The sequence below is a fragment of the Anser brachyrhynchus genome (genome assembly GCF_964034855.1).
Source record: "Anser brachyrhynchus genome assembly, chromosome: 1".
Taxonomy (NCBI): Eukaryota; Metazoa; Chordata; class Aves; order Anseriformes; family Anatidae; genus Anser; species Anser brachyrhynchus.
Window position 1 is genome coordinate 91,809,095 of NC_137694.1, and position 14,773 is coordinate 91,823,867.

A 14,773-nucleotide genomic window follows, 5' to 3' on the forward strand; every position below is an offset into this window, starting at 1 on the left:
GCACCCAAGTAGATGACTGTTTAAATCCTCTGAAATGGTAATGCCTCAAAACCTCTCTACCAAAAATGCCACTAATGTTAAAAACTTACCCTTTGCAGCATCATTATTAGGTTATTTTTCTCTTTTACAAAATGATCTTGTTCTCTTTGTGCTTGTTGGACAATATGATTAGCTTGTTTTTTGAGAGCAGAAATCTTTTCCTAATAGGAAAAAAAAAAACCAACAATAAATCACCTTTTACATGTTTTATTTTCAAAGCACAAGACAATGAGTAGCAAGGATCCTATTCATGAGACCTCACTCATTCATAAGAGTTAAACAGTAGGAAAATAAGTTTTTACATGACACCTCACTGCTCTGAAGGAAATAATTAAACAAGATTTAGACAGTAAAAAGAATTTCTTCAACAGACAAAACACCAGTTGCATGTATTCTTGGATAATATGGTGACTAACACCCATACACTGAAAATGGTAGTTCAGAGATGCAATTTCTGATCTCTGAAAAAAATTGTATTTGTTTCAAATAGAACCATTACAACTGATTTTAAAAATTAAGATAATTTTCTTAATTTGACATTCTATTATTATTTTAACAAAATCATTTAACATCAATCATCAGCATATAATAACTGTAGTTTTGACCATGGCATGTGAATCTCCTTGCTTAATGAAGGAAAAATGCTTTAGTACTTTCTGTAGCAAATTTAATGGTTTAATTCTCTTATGCAAATATGCATACATTAATTTTATTCATTTGTTTGCTTTCACAGAAACACACAACTCGATATGTTTGCAATGTTATTAGGCCATCATCTTCACTCTGCTGCAAAAGCTTTTTCAAAAGGAAAACTTTTGCATAATTTCTTGCAGATGGGCAGGCAGGTTGTAGATCTATTTCACCTCCTTTATGCTCAGCAACAAAGAACAAACAGATTGTGTGTTACTGCTTTTACCTTTCTACTGACAATGCTACGCTGATATTCAGCTACTTCACGCAGGAGCTGTTGTGTCAGATTTTCTTTCTCTTCATCTAATCTGCTTTCATGTTCAAGCTGCTGAAATTCCAAATCTTCAAAGTGTTTGCTTTCTATGTCCAATAGATCAGCATCCTTAAGCAAAAAAAGAATAAAAGGATCTTGCATTTACTGAACCAGAGTAGAGATACTTGCAAACACACAAAAAATAATCAGTCTAAAATGGTACTTATGTACCTCATGCAACATGTTCAGAAGCTCAATGCTTTTAATTATGTAGTGTCATAAGAGAGCAAATAAGGCTAATGGTTACTTTGATGTTGCTTTCTCCATCACTCCTAGCATCCCCCCTGCTGATAAAGACATCCTCTGCATCGTAAGGGAGTTGCTTTTCAGTGTTCAGAGCAGGCTGGAGCCTCTGAAGCAGCGAGCACTTCCTGGCTAGACAGATCGGTACCATGCTGTGGCCTGGCTACAACTCAACCTGAGCGCAAATCGATTTGGTGAGGCTGCCGCATGCCAAACTGGCATGGCACCTGCTCACCGACTAAAAAAGTATAGAAAGTATCATTGCAGTAACTCTAGAGAACCACACGCTGAACAAACTGCTTATGGGAACACACACCCAAATGAAGGAGCACTTGATTTCTTCAAGTCTATCCCGAGATGTAGTGCTGTTTATAGCAGCAGCCGTGCAGCCAAATAAGAGGAAGGATGCGTGGAGCTGTGTGTCCTCTGCACAACGCCATCCTCTGCGCAGTGCTGCCCAGCCATGCCAGATGTGCAGCCAGGGGCTGCACAGGGACCGTCAGATTAGGACAGAGAATTGCTCCCTATGCAAATACACAATGAAGGACACGACTCATCCACACAGAGACGTTAGTCAGTAGGTGTATTGCTTCACAAATGGCATCAAAACCATTTTGTGTGTTCCAGATTTCTTCAGGAGAAAAAGTTGAATGCTGCAGTTGGGACCCAAGAAATAAGAATGCATCTGCCTTCCACTTACAGATAGTGAGATAAAACTTACAGTACTTTTCAGCATAACAACTGAAAACTAATCTTTCTCCTGAAATATTTGTATATTCATAACATAAATCCCTACTTAAAACTTCCAGTTTTCTGAAGAAAAATGGATTTTTAGTAATCATTGTATTATTAAATATTAAAGGTTTCTAAAATAGGCTTATTATATAATTTGTTATGTTTTACATAGCTTGCTATGTAAGAAAACCCTATATCCTGTAAGCAATGTATTACTTTGGTGAAACAAAAGTTCAGTCCTTCTCTTATTTTGACCTAAGGCAAAGATTTGTGGCTGATGATATCCACACAGGTCTTCGTAAAGACACTCAAAACTAGCTTCCAACAAACTAGGGAAAGACATGGGATGTAAAAGCTGAAGAATCCAAGTTACTATACAAAATATCAACATCTTCCCATTGTTCTCCAAAGACATGACTTTCACCTGCAGTAGATAGTAAGGAGATCCAACGCAAAGACATGGGCTAAAATGACAAGAAAGAGGTTACCTCCAGTACAAAACCAGTACAGCACCAAAGGATTTGTAGAATAATCATTCTTGTTGTAGGTAATCACTTCCTGAACCAAGTAGAAAGTACCTCCCCCTTTAACTAAAGCAATTGACATCAAAACACTAACTTAAAAACTCTTAAACAACAGGCATGATGTTTCCATATTCGACTCTCAAATCATTGATTTCTCCAACATCTCCATTAGTTCTGTAATGGCACTGGACAAAACTGCATGGGAGAGAACCTAGCCCTTCCATCGGGATGTGGTGGGAGCTCCAAAGTCCCATTCGTAAAAAACGTAAAAACATCTGTAAAAAATCACATTTTTATCTGAATAGTTAGGTATTTCCTAGCAATGGGCAGTATCTTTTCAGATTTCTGCCAGAGTCCAGGCATCTACCCTCACATTCTGTTTATGTGTATCTCTATAAACCCACACATGAGAACAAACGAACTTTGGTGTTAATAAGCTTCAAATACGCCATCAGAAAAATTAATGCTTTCCCTGAATACCTTCTACAAAAGCTCTCAGATGTCATTGGACTTTAAATGAAGTGGTCTTCCTGCCCAACAGGAAACGTGTGCTCGCTACAGGCACTGGAGAGCAGCCATCGGTCAACAATCCACGCAAACAATGCCACCTGCCCACTTCTATCCCAACCCAGACTCCAAACCCACACTGCAGTCAGATGCTACAGCAAAATTCAGTGCTTGCACCCTGGGCACAAAGCACTAAGTGACTCAAGTCTCAGAGCTGAAGCAATAAGGGAATTCACCACCTTCACACCTACCACATCAGCAGTAAAGTAGCATGACATAACCTGCTTCAAGCAAAGGTATTTAATCCTACACGGGGCTTAGTTTCAGGGAAGAATAATATTTTTCTATTTTGAATAGCATGTTTATGATAAAGCCATAACTTTTCTCACACTTTATATCCATTTAAGAGGTACTGTGCACTATTTTAGTGGCAACTTCTACTACAACCACAGTAGCCACAGTGAACTCTCACTCCAACTGGCCTGGAATAATATGCAATAGAAGCAAACGTTACATTTAATGGCACACCCACATTTGTCCCATTTTCAAATCCAAAACTGTTATTAAGCCATCTTGAAAGGAAAAAATATACATGTAAATATTTAACCAAATAGAATTCTAGAAGCCTCTTGGTAGTCAATAGTGAAAAAGGATTTACTACCACCCCACAGCAACAAGTTCGTAATTTCTCATGAATTAATACCTTCAAGTACATGACTGCACAGGAAAGGCTTCCTTTCCTTCTAATACTTTTGGGATATTATTGCTTTTTGTTTGTTTGTGGTTTGTTTTTTTGGTAACTTACAAAAACCCTTAAATGTCTCAAAAACACCAAACAACTCAGTTAGTTACTACAGAATAATTTAACATTGTTATTTCCAAAGTTGGACTTCTTCTCTTTTTGCTTCTTGAAAAACAAAACAGAATTCTGCAAATAAAACGTAATCTGATTATTATATATTAAGAAAAAAGTATTAAGACTACTTCCTGTAAAATGAAAGATTAAAAATATTAGTACTGATATAAAAAGTCTCAAGCCATGAAAAAAAATTTAAGTTTCTCTTTCACCTGTCATCTGGAGCTTGCAATACTGAAGCTTTGAAAATGATTTTACCCCCATTAAAGTTAGCTCTATATGCTGTATAGATGACATAACATTAATTGATACTAAAATCTTCCACAGAAAACAGATATACTTTAACTGACAATAAAGTAGCTTTTTGGTTACAAATAATACATAATAAAATTGAATTGCAATTAGACTTTATGCAAAGATTGAAAAAAAACACTAATGTCCAACCGCTGAAAATGTAGGAAAAATAAAGTAGTTAAAGTAAGTGATATAATGTTCAAAATGAAATATTCACAACACAGTTCAGGCTAACAGTTATGTTATGTACTGAAGAAAAGACGTTATCCATGACCTCACTGAGACAGCAATTTAGAGCATTGCAAAGGATGAATACGTCAACCAGGATTAAAAAATAATGGGAGTCAAGTGCTAAAACGGCTGATCCCACTAACCAAAGCTCAATATTATCTGCGTGAGCAAAGATTAGAAGAGTAATGCACTACTGTCCATCTAAACATCACAATTCCAACAGCCTCCATGCAATCCAGCAGGCTTAAGGTGCTAATTATGGTTAAGTAGCTTTAAAAACATTCAACACAAAATGATTTCTAATCCACCCATTTGGGCTCTACTTCTTTGCCACTATGCAAAATATTTATTACAAGCATTTCACCAGAAGGTAACCCTCATGACAATTGTGTCAAATATGTTCAAGCACTCTGTTGGATACTTCAAGCAGAATATGTTACACTTAACTCTAAAATCAACACAAAAAAAAGTTAATGCAATCTTGAAACTTGCTACTGACCCTCTTCAGCTGCTGCTGTAATTGTTCCCTCATGGACTCAGGGCAATTATCAAGCTGCGTCTTCTGCTCGGAGTAAAGCTCCTGAAGCCTCTCTAGTTTTTCCCTCTCAGCATCAAGTTTTAATTTTTCCTGAAGCATGAACCAGAAAATAAACAGAATTACCTTCAAACTCAAGCAGGTGTTAGTGACTATGACAGTGTGAGGCAAAAACTTAATGAAACAGTTGAAGCACATAGGTCATAGACAGAAACAACTTGTTAGTTGAAATGCAATGATGGGATTGCAAAATAAACAAAATAAAACATTAATCATTTTAGTAGGGTAATTAACTCTCTCCCTCATCACTGTGTTTTGTTCCCACTTCTGGATGTGCCTTTAATGCCCACTGCTCAAATGCTTATCTCACCTAATGAGAAAAAACGTGGAAATGGTATCCATGTTAGTCAGGTAACTGATGAAGGAGAGAGAAAACAGTGGTTTTTAGAAAGCAAAATGGATGGAAAATGACTGTAGTCTGGCAGTGAGGGGAAAGTGGATTTTCCCAAGAGAATGAAATACATGCTTATGCGCTTCTAGACAGATAAGTACCCTTAGCAAGTGGTGAAAACACAGAATGAGACAGAGCTTTATGAAGAAATAACTGGTCCAGGAAATCCTGTTGCAGCAGAAACATGAAATGATTTAACAAATAGATTCATTGGCTTCAGGATACAGGAACTGTAAACTGCTCTCTGGGGTCAACGGGGATGCTCTACAAGAGACTCCCAATTCTCTTGAAACTAGCTCAGCTTTCTTCTCATTCCACTAGAGCAGCAGCACTCAAAACACTGCTTATCACCATCAAAAGCCTTTACCTTTTAAAGCTTTAACAAAACACTACTTGTTTTGTGTGCAGCATTATTCTGAAGACTGGCTGCAGATCGCTTAAAGCTACCTTGTAACCTACTATTTGTTGATGGACCCAAATTTGGCAACCAATACATCCGAGCACAGACAATTTTTTCAGTACCTTCTACCTGCATCTACACTGGCCAGCACAGTAAATGCATTTCCGTCAACTGAGCAATTAATAACCTGAAAAAACAGCATGCCTAATATGCCGTAAAAACTGAAGGGATCAAGTAAGTCTCTGGAGCCCCAACTCTCTACTACCCCCTGGAGTCAAAATGTACAGCTCCTTTTACCTGCTTCTTGTTCTGTACTTTGGTATCTCTTTTCAGATGGTCTCTAACTCTCCTCAATAATCTAAATTTCAGTGCCAACCCAAATATTCCAGCTTTGTCTTCTGGATGCTCCAAGAACAGCTGAATTCTGCCATGGCACCCACTCATTAGTTCTCTTTCCAGTCCCGACCATTAAAGTCAAATGCATGGCTCAGCAGGTGCTATATAATCAGCTTAGCCACACCCTTACGGTGTCTGCCATAGAAAAAATTATTATTTTAGCCTGCAGAACTTGCTATTTCAAACTGTGGGATGGTCTTTTCCCAAAATCTTCTCTTTGCTGTTCCTCATAAGGTTCTCAAACTCTCATGCACGGTGGAGACACAATAACAAACTTATATGAGCTTTCTGCTTTATAGTTATATCTCTAAATCTGAGTGGGGTCTGTAGATGGGATTTCCTTTTCCCAGTATTTAAAAAACAACAACAACAGGAAACATTCACATTCAGTCCCAATGTGAACTAAATTCCCAGCTCTGCTGGTTTCATTTACATGTGCAGCTTCTCAGCCCATATAATTAGATAAACAGAATGCTGAATGCAACAGTTGGCTGGGTTTTGTTCTTAAGCCTGTAAAAATGAGCAACTAAGCCAGCATATTCGATTACCTGCCCTTCCTGTGCTAGCTTCTTGCAGCAGCAGAAGCAGGGCTCAGAAATTCAGAGGATGAAACACATGCAAGCTGCACAGCGAGGGAGAAGCATTCAACTCTAGAGATGCCACCTCTAGACCTCTGTCCCCAAGGAACCCCATTTGCTGAATCATCCTTACTGCCAGCACAGAAGGGAATTATGAATAAATCAGTAGTTCCCCTCCTCACACACTTTCCTGTTCATTTAATGTTCAGCCTACAGTCTGCCACATTGCTAGGCAGACGTAAAGGGGAGGACAGAAACAAACCAAAAGCTGCAAGGACCACTGTGACCTTAGCTACGGTATCGTTCCTCTGAAGCTATTAATAACTCCCTAAATGCCTATGTGCTGCAACAAGCACACTCACTCATTAACAAGCAAGTCAACCCTCGAGTGTGAAGAGACATCATCAGCCAGAATAAAACTCGCTGAGAACCATGCCAGAGATACTATTACTTCCCTCAAGAAACTAGGAATGTATTCCTTTGAGACTGAAAGCGATACCCATCTGTCCTATTTATAGCGTAGGAAGTACATCGTAACAAACTGGCTCCCTCAAAACGTGCAGTCTTACAGGAAATATCACTTTCAGCAGCAAGAGGCATTATACGTTTTGCAGCTGTGGAGTTCAGTGCACCAACATCTCTCATTTTGCCTTGGTAAAGTTCATTTAATTCACAAAAGTAATTTGATAAATAAATGAATAATCAGATTAATTTTTTTTAAAGAATCTCTTCTATGAAGGTATCCAGGTGAGCTCTTTCAGAAGGGAAGCAGCATTTAAGGACTGTAAGGTAGGTGCAGGACCCAGCTGCAGGCCCAGGGCTGGCACTGCATGCTGTTTGCTCAACAACAGGCAGGGGCACAGTGTGAAGAGAGCCCACATGCTCCAGCTGCACATCCTCACCTTAACCACCTAGGCTCATGCTTTTAAAGGTGTTTCTGCAGACAGCTGCCTCCCAGTGTCCACTCTAGAGCCACGCTATCTGTAGTCTGAATTCTTGAGGCCCTGCTTCCACAGAAGGGAAGTAGAGCTCAGTAAAGCACAACACCTGGCCTTAGCCTGTGCTATGTGTTGCCTCTAGATGCAGGTTACATGAACTTGGGGTCAGCCAGGACAGACAGCAGGACTGTACAGTGTTTTTGTGATGCTGGGGCACAGCTTGGATCAGTTTTGGGGGGGGGTATCTGGATACCGTGAAGGACAGCAGCAGAAAGAAGCAAGGTATAATGCTGTCATCCCCCAAAAGTAGAGACAGGATGACAACAGAGCTCCCCCGATATGAACACAGAACCTAAGTGATTAACATGGGCCACAACAGGATTTCAACCTCTAGATCTAGTAGAACTCATTTTAGAGGGGAAAAAAAAGACAGTGCAAATAACATATATCCAGCACACATAAAACATCTCATAGATAATGAAGACACAGGGGAGATGGGATGAAAGCATTAAAGATGATCATAGCCCCTACAAGAATGGAAGCAAAAGAAGGAAGAGAGACAAATTGCTTCAGTGGTATCGCCTGTGGTTAAGGATGCCCTATGTCTGATCAACACCACTACTTAAAATCCCAGCAGGTCCCCATGCTCCTTCTGCAGAGAAGTCTCACTTTTCAATCTGTCACACATCCCATTCTGCTACTGCAGGCAGGCAGGCTAAAATTGTAGAGCAGCATGTGTCTGCGTGCCCATGTGCCTCCTGAACCAACCTTCCTTCCTAAGCTGGTAGGCTCTGCAGAAATGAGTCGGAGCAAACGCGGATGGAGCTGAGAAAACTTCTCAAAAATCCAGACAGAAGTGTAAAAACAAAGCAAGAAACCCAACATTTATACCAACTCACTTGAAATGGATTGTATGGCTGCGTGAATAAGGCTTGTTCAAAATAAAAAACCCTCTCATCAAAAACTAAAACCAAAAAAACATGGTGTGTATTATTTTCTGAGAGGAAAAGGAACTGCAAAGAAACGCGTTTCCACCCAGCAGGCTCTTCTACTTTAAATGTTCCAGCCTGAAATAGTCCAGGATCTCCCTCAGTCCAACTCACCTGCAACTCATCACGTTTTAAGGTAGCAAGGCCTCATGACCCACACCCAGATTCATGCATGCTGTCTCTCAGTCTGGAATAAGCTAGTCTCACAGGTTTCTTGGAAGTAAGGAGAAACATATGCAGCTCTTCGTTCTGAAAAGCTTCTCCATATAATCCTCATGTTTTCACCTCTAGCCAAACTTTCTTCTTTTACACTCCCAAAGAACATTCCTCCCTACTTTCCCAAAACCTACAGCAAAGAGAAGGACCGCAAATGCTAGAAGTGGAGGAGGAAGGAATACAGAAATAATTCCTTTCCAATTGAAGCAGTATCATGCTACAAAGTTTGTAAATTCAATAAAACACTTTGGAGAAGAAGCAGCAGACAACCAAAAAATTTGACCTTATCAACTCACTGATAAAACTGGTCTAACTATTGCCATGAATCTGTAAGAAAACAGTCTACACCCTAACAGAAAGCAGGCTTGGAAACCTTATCTGCTCTTCAGTGGTTACTCACTGAAAGGGGCAAACAGTGTGTTTGGGTAAAGTGTTAAATTTGAGGTCTACCAACTCTTTATGTACTGTAAATTGAAATCATTTACAATGCTATGGCTGATAAAAATCAGACCACATACATCTCTGATTAAAAGAAAAAAATCTGTTGAAATGAAACAGATCCTCCTGTACACAACCTGCACATGCTCCTCTATTTTTAGACTATTCTTTCCTGCATTCTTTGGTCTCTTTCAGAAAAGATGTATAAAACTTGTCATGAGTTGGCTATTTGCCAATAAATCCCCATGGGCATCATGAAAGAAGCCTTTTAAAGAATAAAAAGAATGTATGCCAGGCATATAAAAAGAAGCATAATATGACGGAAGAAGGTATTTTGCAATAGTTCTTTTTACTGTACAAGGAGTAACTACTTTATTACATACATCGTAACAGTGATGGAGTCTGTATGAGAGATCTCAACGGTTTTGTTCCACAGAAAGTATAAACCTAGCGTTTAAAAGAATTTTACATCAGAGTAAGACATGACTGTGCTTGAAGTAAACAGTCACAACAGCAGCACATATGAACTTGATCCTAAGACAATTCAAGGCTTTTTCTGAATTTCTAAGCTCATCCTCTGACTGTTGCAATGTGCTGTCTTATTGAAGAGATGAGGACGTAAAATAAAACCTCTGATTTTAGAGCACTGCTCCTTTATAACCATAGATGAGGAGGAAATAATCATCCAAACCAGAAGAAAAAAATAAATTGAATTGAGAAAATTAAAATCCTGTATATACACATAAGTAATAACAAGAGAATTTCCTCATGACTGTTTTTAAAAGGAGCTTGACAAATCAGATTTCTCTCCTAGACTCTTTGTAATCATCATCTTCCTCATTAGTGTCTTCTCTACAGGATATTTTCATGTGAATAGCCAGAGGATGCCTGAATATTCTTCAGAATACTTAATCTTATAGATCTCAATTTAAGGACGTTAATAAACACAATGTTATAGGCATAACATGATTAATAATCAATAACGTTATAGGCAAGGTAACTCATCCATTTAAGAAGCTTGCTTACATCCAGCTGAACTGGAATCTGAACAGGAAGGATTTAAGATGCTATGTCATGGTTCATAAATTTGTCAGATTGATCAGGATTAAAAAAAAACAGCAAGAATTTCAAATCCAGAAGAGAAAGGATTCATGACAGATCACCAGAATATTTAACTTTCATTGCTGGTATATCCCCTCATATGAATTACCAGACAGCTGCTTTTTCCCCTGGTTTCATTCATGCATGTCTTCACAGTACTAGTTCAGCAAAGAGGCTGAGCTTCTAACACTTCCGGCATCTCTGGGACATTCTGCTAATGACTGAAAAATATTTCCACAAAAGCATGCAGACAAAATTTAATGTATTCCAAACAAAGATGAGTTATCCAATGCTGACTGCTCCTGATTTTTGCCCTTGAAAAGGGAAAGGAAAACCCAGTGTGATAGAAGCGTTCCAGAGTACGCATCTCCACCATGACATAAGGCAAAGGTCCTCTGGAAGAAGAGGAATAACCTCCCTCTCCTAAAACACAGTCTAAACCTAGATAATTGTTTGCAACTCTCTGCCAAAACTGCCGTTTAACTATGATTACCTCCCACAGCACTTCTACTGTATTCATTAATCATTTTCAGCTATCTCTCTTTATTCATTAATCCATTCCTTCTGACTGCTATGTTGTTACTTTCCAGCTTTGAGACATCGGGCACAACAGATCATTAAGTAACCTTCCCCACACAAGCTAGACTGCACATTTTAAAACTATTCAGACTAAGGAGGAGTTGTATGGGGAAAAAAAAAAAGGTAGTTTGCAAACCTAAGTAACGTCAAGTTGGGTAAATACAATTTTCTCCGACTTCCTTATAGACAAATGTCAATTCTGAACAAAGTCTCATGAGCAAAGAATCAACATGAGGAAGTTGTGACTGGGAACAGCACCTCAGCCCCACAGCTCTTTATTCAGGAACCACAGCACTGTTATGGAACACCTACAGTACAGCGGCATGACATCACAAGATGCTGGGTCGGGATGGAAGGCCGACAGGCTCGTCTGTTTATTTGCTTTTGAAGATTGTTCAGCAATCTCTCTCCAAAGCAGGCAGAACTCAAAGAAATTTTGTCAATATCTGTAGCAGATCTCCTTCCTGGAGAGCTTCTAGGTACATTCGTGAAATCGCATTACTACTGACTTATCAGGATTGTTCCTGTGTAACTGGAGCCTGCAATTAATAGTGTAAATGCTTCTATTCAGACACATCATTGGTGATCTTCTGTGGATAAAACCAATTACGTAGTACATAGTAGTTTAAAAAGAAAAACAAAAAGAAGAAAAAAAAAAAGAAAGAATAAGGCAAAGCCACATCTCCCTCCATACACTAACACAATTTCCAGCACAGCTGAGAGCACAGACAGCAGAGAGCACAGGCCATGCCTAACAGCGATCCCGTTCCCCAGCACTGGAAGCAGCTATCCCAGCCAGGACAAGCGAGTCCCATCAGCACTTGCATCCCGCACAAACACACCATAGCCAGAATTACACTAAATCCTGTAGTGGTAATGAAAGGTTCTGTTGTCTTCTTTGCAAAATGGCAACTGCTCATAGCTCTTCTTTTCCAAAACCTAAGTAAATAGATGCTAACTGCTTTGTTCCTTACACGTATGGTGGCATACTCACAGAAGCAAGGGCAATGCTCTGAACTCACCACAGGGAGTGCACTACATCATCTTCCTCACCGACTCATCCATTCTTCATCACCATTAGTCCTGCCATGCGTTCAGGCAGGGCCGAACACAGGCCTTGAATAAGATGAAAATGCAACGTAGCATATAATATACAAACACATTTGCAAAGATGTTGGGACACAAAGACATTGTACTGCAGCAAAGAGCTTACTGGCACAGCCAGGAACTAAAATCCGAAGTCTCTTTGTCTTCTGACTTCAAGTACGTTTTCCAACTGATGCTCTTGCCTTGAAAGCACTGCACCTGCTTTCACACTTCTTTTTGAACTACAACTTTAAGTGCAAATGTTGGCAAAATTTTGTGTTCTCATCTAAATGAATTGTGCACAAAGCATAAAAATAGGCACAGACTTGTGTAGAAAGTTAACACAAAAGATTCCACCCACAGTCTACTTCAAGTACCTAACACGGCCCAGCATCTACTTTGTACTTTATGATCTCTCTTTTTAAGAATTTCACAAGTTTTTCAAACAGGTGCTTCAGTAAGGATGAAATACAAGCAGGCAGAGGTTTCCTGTCAAACAGGTGCTGAGATCCGTGGCAAATTCCAGGAGATACTCAAGTCACTCCAGAGACAAGTGCCATCATGCACAGTGCTAATGCCACAGCACCGCTTCATGAATGAAATCAACTATTTATTTCACCTCAAGAACGAACCATACAACATATTCAGATACCATTCCCTTACCCTAACAAAAAAGTCCATCCAAGCGGATGGACACAGCAACTTCTTTCCAGAATACACCATCCACACTGAGACCACCAGTATTATGTGGGGTGAAATATTCAGGCAACTAGAAGAAACTGTGACCACCGGACACACTGGAGCACTTGATCTTCCAAAAAACAATGCAGAAGTAATACCAGAAGAATGGCAACTACCAGCCTGAAACTGAGCCTTAACTCTGTTAAGGAGCTCATAAGTTTCAAATTATTTCAGCAAAAAGTTCCGCCTAGCACTTCTGCCTGAGCACTACTTTCCTGAAGGAGTTTAGTTCTTCACTACTAAAAAGCCAAGATTTTTCCTATCTTGGATCAGATCTGCAGGGGCTGCAACCTTAAACATACAGACACACAAATCAAGCTTTAAAAAAACATTGTTGTCTAAAGTCAGCCAGAACTTGTGTTTATTGATATGATGAGTGCCATCTGCTTTGCTGGCTGACACTAGTTTCTCCAGAACATTTCAGCTGTCACTTTAAGGTATTTTGCTTAAGTTTTTTTAGTTGTTTTTAAGTTTTCATTTTTATGTAACACTTTCAGATGTCTTCCAGAACAAAGCCTGTGCTCTCATAGGACTAGTTTATTCCTACAAAGATACTTAGAGCATTAACTGAGCCATGGCTCTAAGTCTAATGCAAACACTCCCATCTGGTTTTTTTGAAGAACACAGGAGAAAAGGCTACTAAAACATATTAACTGATCTGACCAGTGGTATGCATCATACGTGGTAAATTCACTCAAAATACATATATTTTTTTCTTTTAAATAACCCAAGTGCTTTTTCTAGGTTGCTTCCCATGCTTTAGTTTAACTGAAAATTTAAACTAGACAGCAATTTAATCTTCAGATTGTGACACAGTAGTGCAAAGATGTTATCTGCTCCATCACATGATTGCATGGAAATGTAAACAATCATTCAGAATAATTTCCATGACTTTTGTTGAACTTTGAGTCTATTAGAGAACAACTACAAAAGATCTCCTGAATTTCTGGATATGTTATTTGTTACCAACCAGACCGAACAAAACTCACTCTGCAAAAGGATGCTGCTGTATCTGCTTGCAACACCCTACCTGCTGCTACCAACTTTAGATTCCTCTTCACACTAAAAAGCAAGTATGAAACATACAGACAGTTTAAAGCGTGACCACAGGCATCACTGAAAGCTGAAGAACTGCAGACTACATGCAAACAAGGAGAAGAGCAAGCAGGAAAGTCCGTGAAAGTTTAAGCTTAAATTGGATGTGTACTGTCAATTTGCAGAGCAAAGAGGTGGGAGCACCCTTCTCCTCCTCACGCAGAGGTTTCATGAGTGCAGCTGCAAAACAGCGTTCAGGTTCATGACAGGGTAGACATAAATTGAAGACAACAAACTCAGGATAGAACAATGCAAGCTGTAAGGCTTGAATTAAACAGGAAGACTGAGAGAGCTAAAAACGTGCAGCTTGTCTAAACAAGAGCAAATAATGCAGAGTCTTTCAGATATTTCTGGAAAGCTTAAAAAAAGGGGGAGAGACTAGCTCGAGTACTTCCATAAGTGACAGGCTTAAATTATGAGGTAGAGGATGAAATTTAAAAATGAAACATTACTGGCTTATAGTCCTGCAAAAAAAAATAAATCCTGACCTTGAGATATTACTGGCTGTGGCACATCCCCTGTGAAGAAACGAACTGCTGGCCTGGATCGCCAGCAGAGAGCGTGCTGGAGGAGACGAGCCCTCTCTGGTTTGAGAGGGACAGGTTCATCTCACAGGCCTCTTCCCTTTCTGTGCTTAACTCGTACTGCGGTGCTATTTTGCAAATATAGCTGCATATTTGAGAGCAATTAAGTATAGAAGAACTACATAATTCCTTTCACTTAATCCCAGAGAGAATATTCTACAGTACTAAAACTGTTAGTCGACAAACCATATAAACCAATACAGTTTCTTTTAAA

The 14,773-nt window shown here is 39.3% G+C and overlaps 1 protein-coding gene across 7 annotated transcripts in view; it reads right to left on the bottom strand.

Moving 5' to 3' along the window:
* The window catches only part of PHLDB2 (pleckstrin homology like domain family B member 2), an 80,292-nt gene that overhangs the window by 24,709 nt on the left and 40,810 nt on the right, over positions 1-14,773 (bottom strand). For 4 of the 7 annotated variants that reach the window (XM_080575743.1, XM_080575742.1, XM_080575747.1 and 1 more), the window contains exons 7-9: positions 4,932-5,060; positions 956-1,111; positions 90-200 (exon numbers count right to left, since the gene is read on the bottom strand). In XM_080575743.1, coding sequence (XP_080431869.1) covers positions 90-200; positions 956-1,111; positions 4,932-5,060 — 396 coding nt within the window. The remainder of the gene's footprint in view (positions 1-89; positions 201-955; positions 1,112-4,931; positions 5,061-14,773) is intronic. The other 3 variants (XM_080575746.1, XM_080575745.1, XM_080575748.1) reach the window with 1 other exon arrangement.